The sequence below is a fragment of the Aspergillus affinis genome, assembly GCF_023601865.1.
Source record: "Aspergillus affinis strain CMG 70 chromosome Unknown NODE_7_length_541545_cov_85_609384, whole genome shotgun sequence".
Lineage (NCBI taxonomy): Eukaryota > Fungi > Ascomycota > Eurotiomycetes > Eurotiales > Aspergillaceae > Aspergillus > Aspergillus affinis.
Genome location: NW_026515788.1, coordinates 469829 through 494354, shown reverse-complemented (window position 1 = coordinate 494354; position 24526 = coordinate 469829). Strand labels below are relative to the sequence as shown.

Genomic DNA, 24526 nt, shown 5'->3' with positions numbered 1-24526 from the left:
CGCATGTCACCTGGTGAATCGTGAATTATGGAATCTTTAGTGCGTCGAGGTCTTCGAATGATAATGGGATTGGGAAGCCGATATTCCACTCCATATGCACTACCGTGTACTACAACGTACTACATGTACTGCATCGGACTACTGAATTGCCCAGAGGGAAATTGGCCGGACTGGACTGAGGGTTCGTTTCCACTTAAGCTGACGCAGATTGAGTGCCTCGTAATGTGTTTGTAATACGGCGTACGGTACCCGCCACAGCCCAAGGAGGCGCGGCCCCATCTGGACCTGAGTCTAGACGCCTCCAAACCCGCGACGAACCCAATCAAGTTAATCAACTCGCCCGTCGCGGCTGGTCTTGAGACATTCAGGGGCAACGGACTCTCCCTAGGGGCTTATATTTAGTAGCAGTAACACTGGTGAATAGGCCCCCCCCAAATAATAATAATAATAATAATAAGCCCATTGCAACCCGCTTCCACAAAAAAAAAAGAGGGAAAATCTTTTTTGTCTTTCACGCTATTTATTCTATATATATTATACTCCCGAGTATGTGTATAGTGGTACTGTATTAGATTGTCTTCAAGGCACTCAGTGTAGTGAGCATATCATTTCATGCGCATTGATGATTATACTCCGGACCGGGTGATCCCTGCCTGAATACTGTACACCGTATGCACCACAAAGAAAAAAAAAAAAAGTAGAAAAAATAAAGGTCAAGTGTTGATGATGATTACCACGTCAGGTACGGTAATTCCTGGTACCGGGTAGTGACTTTTACTAGGCACAAACCTACCTTACCACCTAACCTACCCGTGGACACTGGACTACCAGCCCGCCTGCACGGTCTGCCTTGTTCTTCGGTCTTCCCATCAGTCACCAAACTAAACTCTCGATAATCCGTATCCTCTTCCTGTTCTTCTCTTTCTGTGTTTTTGCTTCCCCGTCTTTTTTCTCGCTTGCTTCATCTGGTCTCTCATTCATTTATTTATCTATTCAATTTGATTTGATTCTAGAGATTTCTTTCTTCTCGCCCCCACCCCCCAATTCTATCATTTGTTTGGCATCTACTCCGTACATAACGGTGCTGTGCTACGGATTCCCCCTCTCCGTTGAGCACCCTGTCGCTCTCTCCCCCTTTGAAGCGCCATTTTCAGATCGATCCATCGAATCCAATCGCGAACAGTCACTTTCTCTCCCTACTGCCAATCCTCTGGCTCCCGCACTCTTTCCCTCTGCCTCGTCCATCCGCTTCTTTCCCTTCTCTTGGCTTTGTCGAGGAAGAAAGGAGAGGGCGTGACAGGAGACGGAGCGCGAGAGGACTGACTTGTCTCGGCTTTGCTCGCATTGCCTCTCTTTCTTTTCGGGACTTTCGTCCAACATCCCGCATTGTTGATCGTTTCTTTTCGGGTGTCACTGATCAACAGTCTCTTTTCTCATTCTGCACAGGTTGATCCTGTAACACTCCCTGCTACTGCGAACTGGCCGAGTTGCCTGTCAGATAACGCGGATTTTGATTTCACTACACCATTTTAATACTTAACCGGTTCCACCAACTGTTTTCTCCCTTCCGATCTTTTTTTTCTTTTCCTCTCTTTCGCCCTTCAATACTCTTACTTCGTTCCTGGCTGGCCCGCGACATTTGTTGACAATAATGCGGATATTGTCCTGTTCACGACTCGCCCTAATCGGGCTGAGTCTTTGGCCCGCTCAGATCCTCGCAGCGGATACCCTCAGTACCGATAGCGTATCTACCTGCCTGACAGGATCCGCTATTGAGGTCCAGAAGATGCATATTACTTATACCAAGTCTACAAGACAAGTTGTTTTTGATGTGTCAGGAACGAACGAGAAAGAGCAGAACGTCACTGCGTCTTTGGAAGTCTTCGCCTATGGTAATTCAGTTTACACCAAGGACTTCGATCCTTGCAGCAGTGACAATCATGTCGCTGAGTTGTGTCCTGGTTAGTTACCACATTCCGTTGCCTAAATTTTGATTACCTGTGACTAAATATGATCATGTCCTTTGCAGTTCCTTCCGGTACCTTCTCAGCATCTGGATCTCAGCAGATTCCAGAGTCGTTTGCGAGCCAGATTCCGTCCATTGCCTTTGCTATACCCGACTTGGATGGACAGGCAAAGCTCCAGTTGAAATCGAAGAATGACGGTAAAGAGATTGCCTGTATCCAGTCGTCGCTGTCGAATGGCAAGTCCATGCAAATTCCTGGCGTCTCCTATGCTGCTGCTGGTGTGGCAGGCGCGGCCCTCGCGCTAAGCGGATTGTCTGCCATAAGCGCTGCAGGTCATCCTGGCGCCCATTCATCTAGCCCCGGCTTTGGTGATGTAATGGGGTGGTTCCATACCATGGCAACCAATGGTATGCTCAGTGTGAACTACCCTACCGTGTACCGCAGCTTCTCGAAGAACTTTGGCTTCAGTACCGGGTTAATACCGTGGGGACAGATGCAGCAGTCCATCGATAACTTTAGACAGTCCACCGGCGGTAACCTCACCCAGGCCAGTTACGAGTTTCTCCGCAACGCAACGCTGGAGTATGGTGATGGATCATCGTCGAACTCGAGTTCCAAGGCCAAGCGAGGATGGAATATGGTCGTAGGGGCCGCGGAGCTGGCTACGCGGGACCTTTCAACTTCCTATGACAACTCGACTGCTGGCAATGTCACGGGCGATGTGACAAGCGATTTCAAGAAGACTGTGTCCGGCATTGAGGCGTTTGCGGCGCAACTGACCGTGCCGCAGGCAAACATATTCATGACCGTTTTGTTGATTTTCGCTATTGTCGTTGCCGCCATCGCTGTCGGCATCTTGCTCGTCAAGGTTATCCTTGAGCTGTGGGCCCTCTATGGCTCATTCCCCCAAAAGCTTACGGATTTCCGCAAAGACTATTGGGGCATCATGGCCCGGACGATTACCAACTTGATTCTCATTCTATACAGTATCTGGGTACTGTATTGTGTCTATCAGCTCACCAACGGAGATTCCTGGGCCGTCAAGATTTTGGCCGGTGTCACGCTTGCCCTGTTCACGGGCGTTTTGTTATTCTTTGGTTTCCGGATCACGCATTTAGCACGCAAGTACAAGAAGTCGGAGGGAGATTCCTCAAGTCTGTACGACAATAGAGACACATGGCGCAAATACAGCCTTTTCTACGACAACTACAAAAAGGACTACTGGTGGCTGTTTGTTCCCGTGATCGTGTACATGTTCGCCAAAGGATGTATCATCGCAGCTGGTAACGGCCACGGCCTGGTGCAGTCTGCCGGTCAGCTCATTGTCGAAGCACTCATGCTGGCGCTTCTGTTATGGAATCGGCCGTATGTTGGTCGGTCGGGCCAATGGATCAACATCAGTATCCAAGTGGTCCGCGTGTTGTCGGTCGCCTGTGTCTTGATTTTCGTCGAGGAACTTGGCCTTTCGCAGACGACCAAGACCGTGACCGGAATTGTCCTCATCGTGGTGCAATCGGCTTTGACAGGTATTCTAGCCATCCTGATTGCTACGAACACCATCATCCACTGCTGCCGGGAGAATCCTCATGCTAAGCGGAGAAAGGAAGCCGGTAAGTTTTTAAACACAGAAGCCGTCGCGTTATCCCATTATTAACTAATGACTGCTCTCTTAGAAAAATTGGACCGGGATATGGATGATCTCACGCCGTTGGATGCGAGGGAATCACTTCTAATGGACCACCCGCCGCGCAAGGACTACGCTGAAATGAATAAATTCAATTCCACCGGCCCTTACGAGCCCTATCGCGACCAGCACGAACCCATTTCGCGGCATAGTCCCACGGGGAGTACAGACCGCCTAGTCGATCCGAGTTACGGCCAGGACGACCGAAACGGTCGAAGTCTAAGCCGACTCAGCAGGGAAAGTCGGGCGTCTCCTGATGGGCGTAAAGCTACCACTCCAGGATATGGCTTTGCCTATTAGGCCATTCCACTGCGTGTGCACGGGCTGTTATGATATATACCATTGTACATTTTTCTCTTCTCCTTCTCTCCTTTTTCTGTCGTGACTTTCCTCTTTCCTTTTTTATCTTCTTGTCATTTTTTTGTTCAAAAATTTTTTTTTTCCATCTGTTTTCCCACCACACCTCCCTCCATTTTCGCTTTCCCCAATCACCTCCCGTTTTCTTGGAGGGTTGTTGGGCATATAGACATACACATATCTCTGTCGGTTATTTTTGGACGAACTTAAGCGGATTTGATATATGTATTACAATTTGCTCTTTACTTTTCTTCGACAGTCTCTTTGAACCTAGCCAAAGCAAACCTCGTGTCACTTGTTAGCCTGAGCCCGTACTGAAAAGCATTCTTGTGATCGTGTGCTGACATTAGTGGATTCTTCTCGTGGCCGAGATAGCCTAACCGAGCGTTCTAGCTGTAGAATGGCCATGTTCTATTTCGTGGGCTTCTTTACGGTGCAGAGCCGAGTAGTCCAGACTAATTGCTAAAAAAAAACAACTCAACTTTGCTCTTGGCCCTATACAATCTCGAGAGATCCAGGCCAGATTAGAAAAAAAAAAAAAAAAAAAAAAAAATTAATGAGTACATTAGAAACATCAGTCTTCTCTATCTCTCGCTTCTTGGTTTTTTTTTTTTTTCCCCTTCTTCCCTCTTCCTTTTCCTTTTTCTTCCTTTGACATATTTTCTCGGTCGAGCCATAACTTGGGAGAAAACCACCAAAGCCGGCCGAGCGAGAGGAGAATGGATTAAATGAAGCCAAGTGGACATAAAACAACAATGAAAGCACCCAACTGAACAATCCAAAGCCTCTGAATTAGCCTCGCGCATAAGGATGGAACCCACGATGACCACCACGGCCTCCACCGCGGTAATTCGCACCGGGCTTCCCGGCATTCTTGGGGCCGGTGGGCGCGTTGGCGGGAGCGGCGCTCTGAGGCTGAGGGGTCGGTCCTGGTTCTCGAGGAATATGCACATCAGCATGTCCTGAATAAGGGCAGAAAGGGAATGGGAAAAGTACACACCTCGTCCCATACTGCCAGCGCGCGTCATGGCCTGGGGCCCGGTGGGGATGTTGGGCTGAGGTACTTCGTCGTACATACCTTCCCATGAAGTCGGACCGCCCTGCTGGTAGGGAGAAAAGGCGCGGGTTTCGATGGCGCGCCGAGCTTGCTGCTGCTCGTATTTCTGCTGCTCAAAGGCAATCTGTTCGTGGGCGTTGTAACCTGGTCCCCCACGGACCCCCGTGTAATTGCCGCCCGCGTTCATGTTTCCAGGGCTGTTGTTGCCCCCCATGCCCCCCATCTGTCCGGTCATGCTGCCCCCGGAGGGACTTCCCTGGCCTTGATTCTGCATCTGCTGCATTTGTTGCATCTGTTGCATCATGGCGGGATTCATTATGTTCTGCATACCCTGAGGGGTCGGGCTCTGTGATGGAGGGCTGATGCTTCCTTGCTGCTGATTGTTGCCCATCTGCTGCTGCATCTGCTGCATCTGCTTCATCTGCATCTGCTGTTGCATCATAGCCGGGTTCATGCCGCCCATCCCCATCGCGCCCATGCCTTGTCCTTGCTGGGCAGCAACCGCCATCTGCTGCTGCATCATTGCGAAATATTGCTGCATCCGCTGCCAATACTGCGCCATCATTTGAGGCGTGAGACCGCCAGCCTGGCCCTGGCCACTCTGCTGCGGCTGCGCTGCTTCAGAGCCGGTCTGGCCACCCTCTCGGAACCCGTCTCTGCCACGACGGTTCCGGCGGTCTTCCTCGTCGCGCAGGTTGCCCCGTGGCTGTGCTTTCTTGACTTCAATCGGTTTACCGAGGATCTCAAGAGGCCGTGAGAGCGCAGCCTCGACGGCCGCTTCACTATCGAACGTAACGAAGCCAAATCCACGGGGACGGCCGGTGTCTTTATCGATCATCAGCGTAGCGTCAATCACGCGACCGAATTGCATGAAGAATTGCTTGAAGTCCTGCTCGTTGGCTTCTTGACTGACTCCTCCAACAAAGATTTTACTTGTCTTCTCCTGTTCGTCACGAGGAATCGCCCGCTTCGGATCAATCTTCGGGGAGATGTGAGCTGACTATCTAAACACGGACACGAAAAGGTTTTCTTACAATTTTTCCGTCGAGATAGTGCTCCTTGACCATGACAGTATTGACAGTCTTGGGATCCCTAAACGTCAGGAACCCGAATCCTCTGGAGCGACCGGTCGCGCTGTCCCGCATTACAGTGCATTCTTGCACCTCTCCAAACTGAGAAAAGTAGTCTTTTAGAGACTCTGTTTTGGTGAGTTAGACCATCAAATCCAACAGGAATAGAGATTAGGGGCATCCTACGGTCTGTCGTCTCCCAATTTAAACCACCGATGAACATCTTCCTATTGACAGAATGTTATTAGTATACTGTTTCATTAAGCATGAGATAACGCCCTCAAATCGTGATCTTCTCTTCCTCTCCCTCTTCTCCACGTCTCTCCTCGGGATAATTGGGACCACAACGAAAAAGGGCATGTTCGGTCTTGACTGATTGCTGGCAAATTTTGATTGAACACGGTAATTGTGGGCGAACACGTTCGTTCAAGGTGCTATCCTTGCTCTTTTATAGATCTGGTCCATGTCACGCCATCGCTATTCCCCTTGGAAAGGTAAAGTGTCGCAGGAAATACACTTGAGTATCACGAGAAAGACAGATAGCTATTGCTGAACTCAGGGTGGATGATATCGGATGATAGGGGCCGTCATTTCGAGTGTTGCCGACCCGCGCCACATACATCGACAAGGACTGCGACGGGCTCGATGATATGCCGATCCAGTCAGGGTTCTAGTCAACTATCCACTGGTTTACGAGACGATCCAGTGGACTGAAGGCCAACGGAAAGTTTTCTCTGGGACCGGAAGAGATATGATGGTGACAGCAGACCACGCACGGGTAGGAGTGTGCCAGGCGCAATAAGTGAAAAAAAAGAAATAGTGTTTTTTTTCTCTCTCTTCTCGTTCTTCTTTCTGTTCTCCCTTTCTGTCTCTTGTCTGATCAAAGAAGCCTTTGCCTGTCTGTCTAATGGTGTCCGAAACTAGGTAAACTTTTCGACAATGCCACACAGACAAGGTTTCTACTCCTTGTTCTGCACTGCTCTATCAAGATATATCGACAAGAAGCTATATAGTATCGGCTGTACTATAGTGGCTCGCGGATATGGGTCGTAGAATAAAAAATCCGATGTTTTTGTATCTTTTGCGACAGTCACATCGACACCGGCTCGTATGTTTCACGCTGGACATTTGGACTTGACTCTGAAGATGGGATATCTCCAATCGAATCGTTCACTTTAGCTGGTTTTGATCAAAACCCAGGAGGTCCATTTCTGAGGTGACTGGGATCTCATTATTCCTGGCAGAAGAGATTGGACTCATCCTAGACCCAAAGCGACACCAAGATCTCCATTGAACCATGCCATCATCTTTCACAGCATTCCTCATAGGAATCCGGGTTGCAAGCATTGCCTCCAACAAGCTTTTGCCAACACGGTTGCCATCGTCAATCAAGACCATTCACGTGCCAGGGTCCCTCCCATTAAAGCGGCGTGGTTTTCAACCCCTTTATCCGGCGACACACGGGAGAATTGGTAGACGTCGCGAATCGAATCGCAATTCGAAGATTGAGTGTTCAATTACGGTTGGAAAGGGTAAAGGGGATGCGAGTACACCTCGCATATCTGCAGTAGAGAAATTCAAGCTTACCCATCTTCTTTGATGCCGGTTCCTTGGGGCTCTGCGTCCAACGAGGTGGAAGTAACAGCAGGAGTACTGGCAAAACCATGGTCCTGACTTCCAGCGCCATTCTGGTAACCACCGTGGGTTTGTGGATTCTGGTAAAAGTCACGCGAGACATCGGAATGGTCCTGATATTGTTCGATAGGCTGCGGAGCAGCAGATTCTGAAGACTGGGCGGGAATATCTGAAAAGTTAGGATGAGAGATTTGAGAGGTCTCAACCGCCGCCGCGGTGTGGTTTCCAGCGTCGTCCGCATCGTACCTAAGGTGCGACAAGGTCAGAAAACTATCAGAGCCAGCTGAAGGGAAGTGGAGGGAACCCTTACAGATCGGCGAACAGATCTTCCTCAACATCCTCTGGTTCAGCCATTTTGAACTACGAAAAGAAAAAAATGATTCAAGAAAAAGGTCGGAGGGGAAGGGAATGAATGAGAGTCGCTTGCGATTCCCAGTAAACAGAAGTTGTCGAGGCTGATGACCCACCGACTTCGACAAAGGGAAGGAAAGACGAAGGTTGTCGGTATTAATTGAGGGAAGAAGAAAGAGGGAGAGGAGCGGAAGAGGAGAAAGGGAAGAAGTGATGTCGATGGGGGAGTTCTTCCGCGTCCCGGGCTGTATTGTACGGTATTGTACGGTACCTTACCCGGCGGTCACTAGTCACGACAAGGTACGGAGTACCTACCTAATTGTGCACAGTGTATGTACTGTACTGTCATACCTGGGTATGATAGACCTGTACTGTCGGGTACAGTGCCTACCTTAGTAGACACATACGTAGGTGCAGGCAGGTAGGGCAGTCGCATGCATAAGCTGGTCTTCTGATGCTCTTCCATCTAATGGTTCATCCCATTAATTCCCTTCATTTCCATATCATCCGTTCGCTTCGTCTCTCGACTTTGAGTGCCGTGTGCCGTGTGCGCGTAGAGCACACCCCATCTTTCCCTTTTCTGCCTCGCCTCTTCCCTCCTCCTTTCCCCCGCACTCTAGCACTCCGTGTCTCTGGATATCGCCCGATGTCCCCGTTCTTTTGATACCATTTCCTCCGCACAAGAATGGACACTAGAAGAGGCCAGCAGCAGGTTAGCCATGGACCTTGTTACATATGACAATTTTTATTTTATTTTTTACGAGGACAAGATGCTGACCTGTTATCGCAATTCTCATAAGGAAATGGTTCAGGTTGGTTCGTGGCTCTCCGACCCTCGTGCGTTCCTATCCAGTAGTTACGGTGGCTGATATAGCTCCCCACTTTCCATGGGCAGACCATTCGGAGTATGCTCAACCCTCATGTTGATATCGACCCCCCTCCCTTCATCCTCACCTGGATTCTGCTTTGCCGCATATATGTTTATGGGCTAATCCACCTCGAAGGCGAGCAGGATCGCCGTTCTGGAAGGGAAGACCGCTTTCTTCCAAGACCCATGACCAAAGCACTGTCGTTGGCGCTTCATATTCCCACGCGAATATACTCAAGTTAGATCCGCTCGCCTCAAATGTTCCATGCAGCCGTTTTTTCAAATGAGTACGAGACTAATTGATATCCCGGCTCGGTTTCCGCAGAGGTGCCCCCCAGCAGCATAATACACGCCCCCGAACACCGCCTCAGCCATCGTCCATCGGTTCGCAGCACGTTTCACCCTCCCCTCATCGCTCAGGACCCCGGGCCACGCCGCCTCGTACATCCTATTCCGGTATCATGAACCAAGGAATCGACCCATGGGGTCAGGATCCCACGACGGCGGAAGAAGATGACGACGAAGAGGAAGACATTGTATTCGACGACGATGAAGATGAGTTCGGACTGCCGAGTCTTTCTAGTATGCGAAAACAGCAAACCCGAAATATTGGCCCGTATCCTCTCAAAACGGTCGATCCAGGCGGCGGAGCTCGGAACAATGCTACGGCGACGCTTGGGGTTGGCTCAGCGAACAACCGCCAGCGCGCAAACAGTGCAGACATCGCGGAGGAGCGAGGTGCTTCCATGTATCCCACAGCCCGGAAGGGCGAAGGGAAGATACTGCGTCCTCAGTACAAAGACATCCTAAGAGGTAAAAACCATATGGCTAGGTGACTTTTTGTTCGCGATCGGTTGCAATGCTGACTTTAATGACTCTTTTCAAGATCCCGCGAACTCCTTGAATCTGATCAACCATGCGCCGCCCCCTAAGAACGCAACCCCGAAAGAGATGGAGGCGTATACGAGTCGTATATCGAGAATCAACAAATTCAAACGTCTCTTGCAAACAAGTACTGTTCCTCTCTCTGAATTGAGGAACTTGGCATGGTCTGGCGTTCCCGACGAAGTGCGAGCCATGACCTGGCAGCTGCTGCTTGGATACCTTCCTACGAACAGCGAACGGCGGATTTCAACCCTTGAAAGAAAGCGCAAGGAATATTTGGATGGGGTGCGACAAGCATTTGAACGCAGCAGCGCTACGGGCTCTGGAACCCCTCCCGCCCCGACCACGGGGCGTGGTAGAGGACTGGACGAAGCGATCTGGCATCAAATCAGCATAGACGTTCCCCGCACCAGTCCTCACATCCAGCTTTACAGTTACGAAGCCACCCAGCGCTCCCTTGAAAGGATTCTTTATCTCTGGGCGATTCGCCATCCCGCCAGCGGCTATGTCCAAGGAATAAATGACCTAGTCACACCCTTCTGGCAGGTCTTTCTGGGCATGTATGTCACAGACCTGAACGTCGAAGAGGGCATGGATCCAGGCCAGTTACCGAGAAGTGTACTGGATGCCGTGGAGGCCGACTCTTTCTGGTGTATAACAAAACTCCTTGAGGGTATTCAAGACAACTATATATATGCGCAGCCAGGAATTCACAGGCAGGTCAGAGCGCTGCGTGACTTGACAATGCGGATTGATTCAGCTCTAGCCAAGCATCTGGAAAACGAAGGGGTCGAGTTCATGCAGTTTAGTTTCCGGTGGATGAATTGCTTGCTCATGCGAGAAATGAGTGTCCAGAACACCATACGGATGTGGGACACGTATATGGTAAGTTTTTATCATCCTTGCAGAACAGATCTGTACTAAAATTTGCGCCCAAGGCTGAGGAGCAAGGATTCTCGCGATTCCATTTATACGTTTGCGCAGCCTTTCTTGTCAAATGGTCGGATCAGTTGGTGAAAATGGATTTCCAAGTAGGTGCTCGCGGCAAGGGTGGATTACCTGGACATGCAATAGCAGATTGCTAACGGTAGCAGGAGGTTATGATGTTTTTACAGGCTCTTCCAACAAGAGATTGGACAGAGAAAGACATAGAGCTTCTTCTAAGCGAGGCATTCATCTGGCAAAGTCTATTCCAAGACTCTCGGGCTCATCTACGTCCCGCTGGTGACCGATCCCCCGAAAACGGTTTGCAATGATAATAATCATAACTCATTAATGATTTAACTCTATGTATATTTTGCGCACCTTCGCAGCACCAACGAGGAGATATAAAAAGGGGAAACAAAAGATGAAGACGACGGAGGGCCAAGAAGGAAGGGGGCGGGGGGAAGAGAGAGGAAGAGAAGGTGATCAATCATTCCTAGCTTCCTTCAGCGCCATCCCACCTCGGCAAATTTCAGCTGAAGTGAAAGCCCTTTTGGTTAAATGCCCACAGCAACTTCAGAAAATCATTCTCATCGCACATCCTTGCACGCTTCTCTCCGAGCTTTGTCTCGTCCTCCAAAACCTGCCGTACCTTCTCTCGTACCAACTCCGCAACCTTCCCTCGCTTTTTACGAGCTGGCCGATTCTTCAGGGCCTCCTGCACGCGAGAGTTCTGCTCCTTGAAAAAGTCGGGTACATCATCCTCATCGTCTACCTCCATCGCTTCGTCAAGCTCTTCTTCTTCGTCTTGATGAGTTCTAGTGTTCATTGCGTCCATATTCGTGTCTTCCACTGGACCGTCTTCGATTGGAATGTCGTTCTGTGCACACCAAGTCCGATAGTTGACCTCAAGCATGTCCATGATGGTAGATTTGCCGAGAAAACTCGACCGAATGGTTTTGTTTTTCCTCACAAAACAAATTCGCAACAGGCCGTCCCACTCGTCATAATTGATTTGCGGTCTTGGGTTTTTCGGAACGAGGCGGACGACGCTGGATTCGACGAGCGGCGGAGGCTTGAAATTGTTTTTGCCCACTTTCATGATGTGATCGATCTTGGCCCACATTTGGGCATTGACGGAAAGACGACTGTAGAGTTTGTCACCGGGTTTGGCAAAGAGTCGTAGGGCGAATTCTCTCTGAAACATGAGAATGCAAACTCTGGGCGCAGGCGAGGTAGCGAGGAGTTTGAACGTGAGGGGAGATGAGATCTGGACGGAACAATTAGGCATTGGCGGGTTGACAGGCAGGCCTGTTTAGATAGAGCGCACATACCTGATAGGGAGTATTGCTGACGCAAACATCAAAATATGGAAGATCGGTCTTGATCACATCGCCGAGGATGACCTCCAATCGCTTTTGCACCGGAGTTCCCTGAACTCGTTTGGTGACTTCGGCAGCCATTCGGGGGTCCAATTCCACCGCGATGACTTTCTTTGCCTTCTCAAGCATCTTGACCGTAAGGTTTCCGGTTCCGGGACCAATTTCGAGAACGACCTGCGTGCGATAGGGAGTCAGCGCGATTAGACAGGCAAACCAGGGCGGCGGTTGCGATCCTCATCATGATCATAGTCGCTGTCGTAAGTGAGGGGCGGAGATGGCATACATCGCTCTGCTTCAAGTCCGCCTTCTCCACGATCTTGTCAGCGATTCCGGAATTCTTCAAGATGTGCTGTCCGATGTCTGTGTTCATTTTGAAGACGCTGTTGGCAGCTTTTGCCTTGACGGCAGCGTCGGAGTAAGGACTGCCATTAGGGGCTCCATTGCGCTTCTTTTGCTTCACTTTTGGCATGATGGCGTCGTTGATCTGAGGGTAGCAGAGAAAGCGACGCGGAGGGGAGGAAAAAAAGCCGATAAGATTAGCGGACCGGAACAACATCTTCCCGCTCCTTGCTTTGTATCGGCTTGCGGCGCGGCCTCTTCTATGACTCTTCCGCTTCCCAAACCCCGACTATCATTTCTCGTCGAGCTTTTCTTACGCATCCCTCCTGCCTTGGGTCAAAATGGCCTCCGGTCGGAAGGACTTCCTTAGCCAGCCTGCGCCGGAGAACTACGTGGCCGGGCTGGGTCGAGGTGCGACGGGCTTCACCACCCGCTCAGATCTTGGACCAGCACGCGAAGGCCCTACTCCCGAGCAAATCCAGGCCGCACTTGCTAAGAGAGCGCAACAACTTGGAGCGGCTCCTCCAACAGCATATGGCGCTGGACGTGAGAAGGGTGGGAAGGAGGAAAAAGAGGAAGAGGAAGAGGACGAGCGCTTTCAGGACCCGGACAATGAAGTTGGACTCTTTGCATACGGACAGTTCGACCAAGAAGATGACGAGGCAGATCGCATCTACAGGGAGGTAGACGAGAAGATGGACAAGCGCCGGAAAATTAGAAGGTTCGTGCCCCCCCGGCTCTCCTTCTTTCATTTAAAACAACTGGTTCATCGGGTTCACTCCCGGTTTATTGGACAGAATGCCGACCTGATTCCTTCGCCGTCTCTAGGGAAGCTCGCGAACGCCAAGAGCAAGAAGATTACGAACGTAAAAACCCCAAAATTCAACAGCAGTTCGCAGATTTGAAACGGTCACTTGCGGCTGTCTCCGAGGATCAATGGGCCAGTCTCCCCGAGGTCGGCGATCTCACGGGGAAAAATAGACGGACAAAACAGAACCTCCGCCAACGATTCTACGCTGTTCCTGATAGTGTCATCGCTGGCGCAAGGGATTCCACTCAGTTCGAGGCTACAGTTGCGGATGACGGCGCCGCTGCCGACGCCGGGGGATCCCAGGGGGCTGACGGAGCTATCACGGATTTTGCCAACATCAGTGCGGCTCGTGATAAAGTGTTACAAGTGAAGCTTGACCAGGCCGCCATGGGGTCGTCTGGGGATACAGCCTCGGGAAGTGCGACCAATATCGACCCCAAAGGATACCTTACCAGTCTCACGAAGTCGGAACTACAAGCTGGCGAGGTCGAAGTTGGAGACATAAAGCGAGTCCGTGTTTTGTTGGAATCCGTGACGAGAACGAACCCGAAACATGCACCGGGGTGGATCGCGCTTGCGCGACTGGAAGAACGTGCCGGTCGGCTTGGGACGGCCAGAAACAGCATTGCCAAAGGCTGCGAGCTGTGTCCGAAAAGCGAGGATGCCTGGCTTGAAAACATTCGGCTTAATGAGGGCCATAATGCCAGGGTCATAGCCGCAAACGCCATCAAGAACAATGACCGCTCCACGAGGCTCTGGATCGAAGCTATGCGGTTGGAATCCGAGCCTCGTGCTAAAAAGAATGTGATGCGGCAGGCCATTCTTCACAACCCACAGTCCGTAGCTATCTGGAAGGAAGCTGTGAACTTGGAGGATGATCCCGCAGATGCACGACTCCTGCTGGTCAAAGCTGTTGAAATGATACCGCTGTCCGTGGAGCTGTGGCTTGCTCTTGCTCGACTTGAGACCCCCGAGAACGCCCAAAAAGTTTTGAACGCTGCCCGAAAAGCCGTCCCTACCAGCCACGAAATCTGGATTGCTGCGGCCCGGTTACAAGAGCAAATGGGGACCTTCGAGAAGGTGAATGTTATGAAGAGAGCCATACAATCACTCGCCAAGGAAAACGCCATGTTGAAGAGAGAAGAATGGATCGCTGAAGCGGAGAAGTGTGAGGAAGAAGGGGCAGTCCTCACGTGCGGTGCGATAGTACGGGAGACTCTGGGATGGGGTCTAGACGAGGATGATGACAGGAAGGATATTTGGATGGATGACGCAAAAGCTAGTATTGCCAGGGGCAAATATGAGACCGCGAGGGCCATCTATGCATATGCGTTGCGGGTATTTGTCAACCGTCGGTCGATTTGGCTTGCAGCAGCAGACCTTGAGCGCAACCATGGTAGCAAAGAAGCGCTGTGGCAGGTTCTTGAGAAAGCCGTCGAAGCTTGCCCACAGAGTGAAGAGCTATGGTTGCAGCTCGCCAAGGAGAAATGGCAGACTAGCGAGATTGATGAGGCTAGACGTGTGCTCGGTCGCGCCTTCAACCAAAACCCGAACAATGAGGACATCTGGCTGGCTGCCGTCAAGCTTGAGGCAGATGCTCAGCAGACCGACCAAGCCCGAGAACTCCTTACAACTGCTCGTCGTGAAGCAGGCACAGACCGTGTCTGGATCAAAAGTGTTGCCTTCGAACGGCAGCTAGGCAACATAGATGAGGCGCTCGATCTGGTGAACCAAGGTCTCCAGCTCTATCCCAAGGCCGACAAGCTGTGGATGATGAAGGGCCAAATCTATGAGTTGCAGAAGAAATACCCGCAAGCTCGAGAAGCCTATAGCACCGGCTTTAGGGCTTGCCCGAAGTCGGTTCCCCTTTGGTTGCTGGCTTCCAGGTTGGAAGAAAATGCCGGGGCTGTCGTTAAAGCCCGCTCGGTCCTCGATCGGGCTCGACTCGCCGTTCCCAAGAGTGGAGAGTTGTGGACGGAAAGTGTTCGTGTTGAGCGGAGAGCGAACAATATTGCCCAAGCGAAGGTCCTCATGGCAAAAGCTCTGCAGGAAGTGCCAACATCCGGGTTATTATGGAGCGAGAGTATTTGGTACCTTGAGCCAAGGGCGCAGCGCAAGGCGCGGAGTTTGGAGGCAATCAAGAAGGTTGAAAACGACCCTATTCTATTCATTACGGTGGCCCGGATCTTCTGGGGTGAGCGTCGCTTAGAGAAAGCGATGACATGGTTTGAGAAAGCTATTGTCTGTGACAGCGATTTGGGAGACGGCTGGGCTTGGTACTACAAGTTCCTGTTGCAACATGGTACTGAGGTATACTTCTCCCTCTTTTTCTCCCCCTCTCTGGCTACAAATCCCATGACTAACATGGACTCTTCTTTTCTACTACAGGAGAAACGAGCCGACGTGATATCCAAGTGCATCGCGACCGAGCCCAAGCACGGCGAGATCTGGCAATCGATAGCCAAGGACCCGGCCAATGCCCAAAAATCCACCGAGGAAATCCTGAAGATGGCCGCAAACTCTCTTTCCTAATGACATGATGCCTGAAATTAGCGTCTTCCAGGAGGTTATACAATGTAATCTATTTTTACGGCTGTTATACCTGGCGTTGTGGTTGGAGAAGCTAAAATAAAGAGATTCTTTACGATATAGAGCATTCGTTTTGTAGAGCTGCCATTCTTCTATAAGTAAAGTAGGAAAGGCAAACATAATATACATACACACCAGACAGACAGACAGACAGACAGACAGACAGACGAAGAGGGAAATAAAAGGGGGATCCTTCGATTCAAACATTGTTGATTTCCCTCACTGGAGGGGGTCTTTTAGTGAACAAGCACATTCCCTGATTGAACCGCTCGGTGAAGATGTCATCTGAAAAGATTCGAGCAGCGGTGCTGTTAAATGCTCGTGTTTATGCGCCGGGCATTTCATGGCAAGAGACTTGGGGGGATAAGTGAAGAATATGAACAAAGGAGGTGAAGAGCAGGAAACAGAAAGAAAGGGAAAAAAAAAGAAAAGAGAGACAACTCCAAGCCATATGCAAAACCAATCATACCAAATGACAGCCCTTCCGTTGTATTATACTCCCTAGGACGCCTTTGAACCTCGCCAAATCGAGAACATAGGTCACCCTTGACCTGAGAATCAATGTTTGCGACGAAAAAAAAAAGTGACAAGAACAAGAGAAAGAGAAAGAGAGAAAAGAGGGGGCGGTAGTGTAGTGGAAGAGGGAAAACAGGCATCAGGCGGCAATAGAGAGACAGTCGTCGAGCAGAGCGCCTAGTTGGTAGTGATCTGCCACTGTTCCCCCTTCCCAGTCGGATTCCACGTCGTCCAGGTCCATGTCATCGGTATAGTTATTTGGCCTTGCGTCGTCATGGGCTGCCTCAGCCGCCTCGTCGTCTCGGTCTTGTTTGTCGGTTTCGAGCTCGTCCTCGAGGTACCCGCCCATGATCTGATCGATAATCAAAGGCATATGGCTGAGGACCCCACCTCCAAGTTCTAAAGCCAGCCGGAGATCCCGAACCCCTAAAGGCTTTCGGATGCTCGCCTCCTTTGCCTCGACGGGGAGCAACCCAGTAGCAGCGTCTTTGACGATCTCGCCTCGTGTAAATGCCAGCTCTTCACGTTCAAGCTGCTGCCGGTATTTCCGCATCATCATGCCGTTAATAGTGCCGGAGGGCCCATTGGATCGGGTGCGTGAGAAGACCACGGAAAGGATTTCTTTCACGAACGTTTCGGTGGCGATTGCCATGAACTCGGCACAGGGAAATCCTGCACCGCTGACGATCGACTCCTCGTAACAGATCGGGATCATACGGGCATGTATAGACTCGGCATCTGGGAACTCGCCCGTTTCCGATGCCAGGGGTTGCGCATAACGTTTTCGAATTTCCAGTTCCCAATCTATGACCGACCGGATTGGTTAGTTTCGAGTCTCTGATCGCGATTATGAAGAACCTACTCGTCTTGTTTAAGCCACCAGCGCTCGCTGGTACCTGGCTGGGCAATTTAATCTGTTTCGCCAAGTGGTACTCCTCCAACTCGTTGGGCCCAAGCTCATTGGGATCGCGCTGCTCGAAACCAGTCCGTCAGTCCCTGTCACGGATATCTGAAACTCGCTCTCATCGGAGTCTATTGTAGCCTACCTCTGGAATCGCTTTGAGCCTTCGACGATCTCGGGGCGGCAATTGCATGACTTCGGTCTTGAGCCTCTGCTCCGCCGCGTCCCCCGAGGTCGGCTTCGACACCACCGACGGTTTGTCGTTGGCCGACACCCAGCTTGCAATGCCATGATCCGGAAGGTCTCTGGTAAGGTTTCCAATGACCGCGCATATAAAATTGTTGTGGAGATGCTCGGTTTTCTGATCCGCGTATATAATATGGTCGACGCGCGCCGAGACTTCGCTCTGGTTCAGCTGCCCTGCGACGTAGAATCATGATGTCAGCATGCGCAGGAGAAAAGAAGAAAAGATAAGAGAGCCATGTGCCGTAGCATCCACATACCTAGCAGAAAGAGCGTGGTGGCCTCTTTGTACTCAGCCCAATTGTCACCGATAGCAGCCTTCAGCTCCGTGTAGATGGGTTCGAGGTCCAAGCGCGGAACGGAAATCAGCGCCTTGGTCGACTTCTGGGTCGCTGAAGCGGTGGGAGCGGCATTCTTTGATGATGATGAGATTGCGGTTGAGGCAGGTTCCGTTCGACTCAGGGCAGCCGGGTCGATCTGCATGGTTGCGAGGCTTGCAGGGAGAGCGCGACGGGGCTGCGCGAAGCCGGGGAGAAGAGGGAGTGTGGGGAGAGGAGGGGGGAGGGGAGGGAAGAGAGAGAGGGAGATCTAGGTCTTCATGAAGGTATAACCATTCCAGGTTGATCGGATAATCGGTCTAGGGCACTGAAAATGGTATCAGAGAACAAAATTGATGGAATGATGATGGGAAGGGCGGTGGGTTGATGAGCGAAGTGATGGCCGAGGGGGGACAAAAATGAAGTCGAAGGGGGAAATCGTGGAGGTTTGGCTCGTTTTGCTGGCCTTCGTCCCCTTCCTTTTGTTCACCCACCAGAATGGACCAAGGACAATAACAGAGCGAAAGAAAGAGAGAATTCAAAGGAAAGATATTTTTTTTATCTTATTTTTATCTCCTTCGTTTGTTCGTTTCTCTTGCAAGTTTAAAAAAGATGAGACAGAGAGACAGAGAATCAATTAAGTCATCGATCGGGGTCGGGTCCACGTCTCTACACGATATACCATTATACGGAGCAGGAGAAAAGACAATAGATTAAAACAGATGAGAACTCATAAGCCCATCCGATTTTCCCTGATTGTATACGCTGCGTCTAGTATAGTCTCACGGCCTCCTCATTCAGAACCCCAAACAGTCGACCGACCTCCCCCATGATTTCCTCGATTTCGACGGATAACTGACCGGTAACAAGAACTGCAGCGCAGGAAATGTTAGCAGGGACCTCTCATTGTCTCGCGCGCGGTAGATGACACACATACTGTACGCATAGAGCAAGGCATAATCCTCGTCGGTGGACAGTCGAGATGCCTCGGGGTCTTTGCGATAACGGAAGAGGCGAGCCAAAAGCCGATCTCGAGCGTGTTCAATACTCGGAAGGACGTCGCTCATCGGGTATCCCAACTTCATAGAGAAAGCCATCACTAGTGTTTGCTGATTTAGTCGCCACACATCGCAGCAAAACAAAGGAATCGCCTGCTTCATCTACTCACCAGATAGGAGATGGCTAATGCGTGACGACAGTTGCAGTCGCTCCTGCATAGTGTACTCCAAAATCGCGAGCTCACCTTCCGAGGCGGTCATATTCTTGACCAATTCAAGGTTGATGGCGAAAAACGCATCCACCATGCTACGTGTCCGCCGAAGGATGTTGCTGTATGCGGCATCGGGAAATGCACTCTTTAGCTCGAACTCCGAGCGGGCGGACGCTTGGAGCGATTCTAGATGTGACAGGAACCGTTCGATTTCTAACTTCTCCCGCGGATTCACGAAGCCTGCCGAGTCAAAGGTGTTGGCCATTGTGGACAAGGGGCCGCGTTTCCAGATCAAGCTCATGCGGAGCCACAGAAGGCTAAGGCCGTCCTTCAGTCTTCCACGCGCGCTGATGGGCCAGATCACCCGCGTGATGATAATGCCCCAGATGCAGCCCGACAGCACCGCAACGACTCGATGAAGCGCGATCTCGGACATAACCGGGTTGTCTCCGCCCTCGTCTTGGTCATCCTGGCCCTCCTTTTGCGTGAGCGAATAGGCGTACAGCACGGAGAGATTGTACGTGAGCATGATGAATCGCCCCATAGGCCCCTGACCCTTGAAGAGGGTGATATACGCGGTATATGTTGCCATAAGAAGCCCAAAAAATGCAAGCGCGAAGACGTTGCCGGTCGACACGTGCCATGCTAGGATGGCACAAACCGCACCCAAGCAGGTTCCGAAGAATCTCGCGTATCCGGTAGTATTGGAAGCCCCGATGGTCATCGAACAGACAAGCATATAGGACAAGAGACCCCATTCCCCCCTCCAGTGGGAGTAGACCGGTCTTACCGGCGGGAGGAAAGAGGGCAAAGCATACAAGGCAGCTCCCGTTCCAACTTTGATCGCGAATTTAACCTCGTCGCGTCGGAACCAGCCGAGTGATTTCCAGATGCGATAGGCAAGTCTTCCCTGTCCAGGCCGGTCTGCCAAGGGATGGGGATTCGATGCCGGTCGGTTTCGAGACTTCGACGAGGTATTTACACTCAACTGCTGGATGTTGTCGACTCGAGTAGTATTTGACTCCGTTGATGGCTGCTCTGAAGGAGATAGTTAGTATCCAATCCCTTAAAACTTCTCATTGATACACTTTAGAGGGACTCATACCCGTATCCGAACCGCCCTGGCGTGCTGGTGCATCCTTGTTTCGACGCCAAAACTTGAGCCAACTCCAGGACCTCCCGTGCGGCCTCTCTTCGGCCTCAAGTTGAAGCTCGTCTAAGATGGTGAGCAAGTCCTTTAGCTGCTCGCCGAACTCCAAAAGGGAGAAACTAAAATGACCGCAGCTGGCGGCGACCTCTTCAAGGTCGGCCTCAACCTCCAGACTTTGGATTTTCAAGACCTCTTTCTGTCGGTAGATAGTATTCAATGCCTCCACTCGGGATGCTCGGTACAGTTCAAGAGCTCGGTCTAGACTCGTGCGGAACGTGCAATTGACCGAGACCTTATAATCCGGAGCCGGTTTGAATGGGATTTCCCTGAAAATCTCTTTCAGAGTGAAGGCAAGCGAGCGCTATGGGAATGTTAGCGACAACAGCTTTATGCTAAGGGTCGGGGAATTAATAGAGGTTTGCTACCATTGAGGGACCAAGATGATCGATGAAAAGCGCAAATATATCAGCAGGAAGAAGAGTGATGTCGGTCTCCGAGCCCGCAGTGAGCGAGGCTTGATCTGTGTCGAACACCGAGCCCTCGTCCTCCGGTCTTTCGTCGATTCGTTCCAAAATAGGGCGATCCTCATGTACTGACCACGGACTCAGCAGTGGAGCCACGCCAGCATTCATGCCCGGTACGTGGCCATGCAAATGCACGGATTCGGAAAGTTTGGTCTGCTTTAGAAGCTGGAACTGAAGCAAAGCAGCACTTCGGAGACCTCCCATGTTATGTGTGATGTCTTGCACCCAACGAACTAGATTTTTCTCCAGTCGGTATTCCTTTTCTGTACCGGCTACGGAATGTTCCAGCTTGGCCTCTCTTACGAGTTTATCGAGCTGGCCGTACGCTGCCTTATGCCGGGCGGCAGTGCTGACGTATTCCTCCGTCTGAAGTTCCTCCTCAGAGCCACTCAAGAAGCTCTCCGTGATGAGAGCCAGCATGGTGGCCAGCGTCTCAGTGACGGTGGTGAGGTTCGAGCGAAGCTTTTTGCGCGCGGAGATGGGAAATATGACAAATGACACCGCCATAGTGACTGTGACACCCATCACGACCATTTTCAGCACCTGGGATATCTTCGCGAAGGACAAGTCTCCACTCTGCACTGCGCCCTCTTTAGTCAGGACTGTAATCGTGGAGAGTGACGCCAGAGAGCAGGCAACGTTCACGAGAGGATCAGCCAGCTTCTGCTTAGTCCATCCTATGAACCCCAGGCCACCCCCGCAGAACACGATCAGGACTATCGCGTGGCCCACGGGGAGGAGATTCATATCCTGGAAAAACATCGACACGCACATGCTTGTGACGGAGATGAAGGCGGTGTAAAGGAAGGCCAGGAAAGCACATATCAGGGCTTTGTACATACTACCCTGCGATCGAGCAGGGTGGAAGTAAACCGTGACGGTGGCCACCACATGCTTGCCATCTTGATGGCCCAGGAAAGACGAAATGGCCGGCACAAACGTGGCCAAGGACCCCAGTAGGTAGGCGAGACTGCATTTCAGGACTCCTATTCCAAGCTCTGAAGAGGCCGCCTGCTTCGCCCGACGCCCTATTTGCAATGTTCTATCCTGTAAACGGGCGCGAAGACCTGATCGATCTTCGGATATCTCTCCCGACAGAAGCCCGAGCTGTTCGTCATCGTCATCGCCGCCATCGTCGTTGTGGTTACCGTTCGAGCTTGAGTAAGGATTGCGCAGATTGACCAGGCCTTTTAGCCGTTGGCCTGTTCGCGGTAAGACAAATGTTGCCTGCCGTAGCTTGAGGGTCCAAGTCAGTCTCACGTCCCTTCCGGAGCAAAACAGAGCTGTAACCAACCTTCTTTGGGCGCATAAATCGGCGCGAGTTATTTGTCGTTTCTTCAGACGGAGGCATGGTGTTCATCTCATGCTCTCTCAGCGTCCTCTCAGGCAAGCGGTAGGGTCCATAGTCGAGGACAATGAACGGAATTTATGAGAAAGAAGCAAGTTGCCGGGGGTGGAGAGAGCTGATCATCCGCTCTGTGCGACCAATTGCCACGGCCCGGTGAGTTTATGCACACCGCCGCTCTGCTGTCACTGCCTGCAGTTCTTTGTTCCTCTTCTATCGTTCTACTCTGCCTTGAGAGCTACGCTCGAAAACTGAAAATTTAATTGAACAAAGGCGAATTTGTTTATCCAATGAGTCACCACCGTCTGGATCTGTCTGTATGTACATTCACTGCTGCCTTTCTTTATTTAAGTCCTTCCACCTTCCACACCTTGACAGAAGCGTCAGCTCCGGCAGAGGCGATCTTGGATCCTCCTGCAATCCACGCAACACCGTTGACTCCTTCCTTGTGTGCATTGGAGACCTGCAGCCAGTCTCCTGGGTTGGCCAAGCTCCACACAAAGATGTTGGTATCCAACGAACCGCTCACGACGTGGGTACCGTCCTCGTTCCAAGCGATCGAGGTAATCCGGGCCGTGTGGGCTGTCCAGCGATCGGTGACAAGGCTGCCATCAGCAACCTTATACACGAGCACACGACCCCGAGAATCGCCAACCGCCAACAACGAACCATCCGGAGAGAAGGCCAGGGCAGAGACCGGGTTCCGGGAGGCCTTGATGTCAGCCTTGGGGGCGAGACTCGAGCCGGAAAGGGCACAGATCTGAACGGACGAGTTCTCCCCACCAACAGCGGCTGTGTTACCATGAGCAGCCACCGTGGTGACCGGGAAGCTAGGCTGGAAGTCCCCAATTTTCTGTCCATCTTTGTAAATCTCCACGCTCTCGGGCGTCCCCACCAACACCGTTCCATCTCCGGCGGCGATGCCCTTGGGCTGTCCGGCCAGTTTGAAGGAGCTGCCGGTGTATGTTTTGGCACCGATATCGACGGACCGGATGGTGTCATCCCACGCGACGCTGTAGATTCTTCCGGATCCCTCTCGAGTTGGTGCCAGGCCGGCGATGTAGCTCGAGTGACTGTCACCGTCCACTTCCTCCGCAGTTCCGGACGGAACATCCCAGCTGCAGACCCTACCATCAAAGCTTCCAGTCCACAGAGTCTCGTTACTGTCGTTACTGTCGCTGCTGGAAGTAAAGGACGTCAATGACGTGATGTTCTTCTGGTGGCCCTGAACCACCTGCCGGGGCTCCGGGGTTCCCTCCACGAGATAGTTCAAATCACCGCTCAGTGATAAACTGATGAGCAGGTTGTCGCTGCGGTTGGGGGGCCAGACAACGCCGACCTGCTGGTCGTTGACATTCGTGCTTCCCTCTCCCCCAATGTTCCAGCTTTGAGAAACCTTGCCCGCTTCGGCATCCCAGATTTTGACGGTCTTATCAGCACTCGCCGTCACGAACTTCCGCGAGTCCTTGGACCACGAGACCCCCAAGATGCTACCTTTGTGTTCGCCCTCCCCGATCTGTCCCTTAGCCTCGCCCGTCTTGCCATCGTAGAGCCAGATCTTCCGGTCGGCGCCAACGCTGACCAGGGTTGAGCCGTCGGGGCTGAAACCCACTCCGTAAATGTAGTTAGTGTGCTTGTCTCGAATTCCGGTGTTGAACTTGAATGGGGCGCCGTGGTAGAAAACCAGGTTCTTGTCGTCGCCGGCAGCGGCAGCTCGCAGAGGTCGTTGCTGTCGGATGGAGACAGAGTTGATCTGTTGCGTGTGGCCGTAGATCTCGCCGACCGTGTTGCCACTGTCCCACGTAATACAGTGGCCGTACCGCTGCTTCCCATCACCCACGGCGATGATACGCTGAGAATCCCCGTCCCACGTGAGGTCATTGATGCGGCCGTTGATGATACTGTATTCGCCCTTGGTAATTCCGTCGCCCATACAGTCCCAAACTCGCACCAAACCCGTAGCATCGCCGCTAGCAACGTAGAACCCGGAAGGCGAGAAGCGGGCTACGGTCGTCTGCGCCTTGTGTTCGGTATACTGCTTAGCGACGGCGGGGTCGTCGATGGATCGTAAGAAAATGGATTTGTTCGCCTGGCCACTCGGCCCTGTCAGTCACACCCAGTCTAGTTTCTATCAGAATTTTCACGATGCATACCGCATAGGCAAGTCGTTCGCCTTTGGCGTCCGAAGAAAGCTGAGTGGGCTGGCCCCTGGAGGTGGAGGGGCTGGCGGCCCAGATGGACTCTGGGAAGGAATGGATGGTCAGTGACAACTCCCAACTTTGGAGGGGGGTAGAGCAAACCATTTGTGAGCGACATGCTTGCTTATCAATATCAGAATTAAAAACACAAAAAAACACACTCCGACAAGAAAGAGGATTGGGGGAAACAGCAGGAGAAGGCC

General features: G+C 51.7%; 6 protein-coding genes across 6 annotated transcripts; 3 read left to right on the top strand and 3 right to left on the bottom strand.

Annotated features, from left to right (window-relative positions):
• Positions 1-1651: 1651 nt before the first annotated feature.
• Positions 1652-3951, top strand: KD926_010430 (transient receptor potential ion channel family protein; the record flags this gene model as incomplete). Its single annotated transcript, XM_053095918.1, has 3 exons — positions 1652-1961; positions 2030-3577; positions 3641-3951. 3 exons carry the CDS (start codon positions 1652-1654, stop codon positions 3949-3951), a joined length of 2169 nt encoding a protein of 722 aa, XP_052960088.1.
• Positions 3952-4800: 849 nt separating this feature from the next.
• KD926_010429 (heterogeneous nuclear ribonucleoprotein HRP1) lies at positions 4801-8124 on the bottom strand (the record flags this gene model as incomplete). Its single annotated transcript, XM_053095917.1, has 6 exons — positions 4801-4937; positions 5009-6044; positions 6100-6263; positions 6322-6362; positions 7723-8016; positions 8081-8124. The coding sequence occupies 6 exons, from the start codon at positions 8122-8124 to the stop codon at positions 4801-4803; spliced, it is 1716 nt and encodes a 571-aa protein (XP_052960087.1).
• Positions 8125-9450: 1326 nt separating this feature from the next.
• Positions 9451-11130, top strand: KD926_010428 (GTPase-activating protein GYP1; the record flags this gene model as incomplete). The annotated part of the gene is made up of 4 exons (XM_053095916.1): positions 9451-9802; positions 9876-10759; positions 10813-10905; positions 10969-11130. The coding sequence occupies 4 exons, from the start codon at positions 9451-9453 to the stop codon at positions 11128-11130; spliced, it is 1491 nt and encodes a 496-aa protein (XP_052960086.1).
• A 200-nt stretch (positions 11131-11330) lies between these two features.
• Positions 11331-12649, bottom strand: KD926_010427 (dimethyladenosine transferase; the record flags this gene model as incomplete). Its single annotated transcript, XM_053095915.1, has 3 exons — positions 11331-12068; positions 12133-12354; positions 12464-12649. 3 exons carry the CDS (start codon positions 12647-12649, stop codon positions 11331-11333), a joined length of 1146 nt encoding a protein of 381 aa, XP_052960085.1.
• A 211-nt stretch (positions 12650-12860) lies between these two features.
• KD926_010426 (U4/U6-U5 snRNP complex subunit PRP6) lies at positions 12861-15862 on the top strand (the record flags this gene model as incomplete). Its single annotated transcript, XM_053095914.1, has 2 exons — positions 12861-13240; positions 13348-15862. 2 exons carry the CDS (start codon positions 12861-12863, stop codon positions 15860-15862), a joined length of 2895 nt encoding a protein of 964 aa, XP_052960084.1.
• Positions 15863-16574: 712 nt separating this feature from the next.
• Positions 16575-24428, bottom strand: KD926_010425 (WD40 repeat-like protein; the record flags this gene model as incomplete). The annotated part of the gene is made up of 11 exons (XM_053095913.1): positions 16575-17239; positions 17298-17406; positions 17482-17756; positions 17840-18167; positions 18719-18768; positions 18834-18995; positions 19065-20144; positions 20212-20617; positions 20682-22016; positions 22496-24214; positions 24279-24428. 11 exons carry the CDS (start codon positions 24426-24428, stop codon positions 16575-16577), a joined length of 6279 nt encoding a protein of 2092 aa, XP_052960083.1.
• Between the last annotated feature and the right edge of the window lie 98 nt (positions 24429-24526).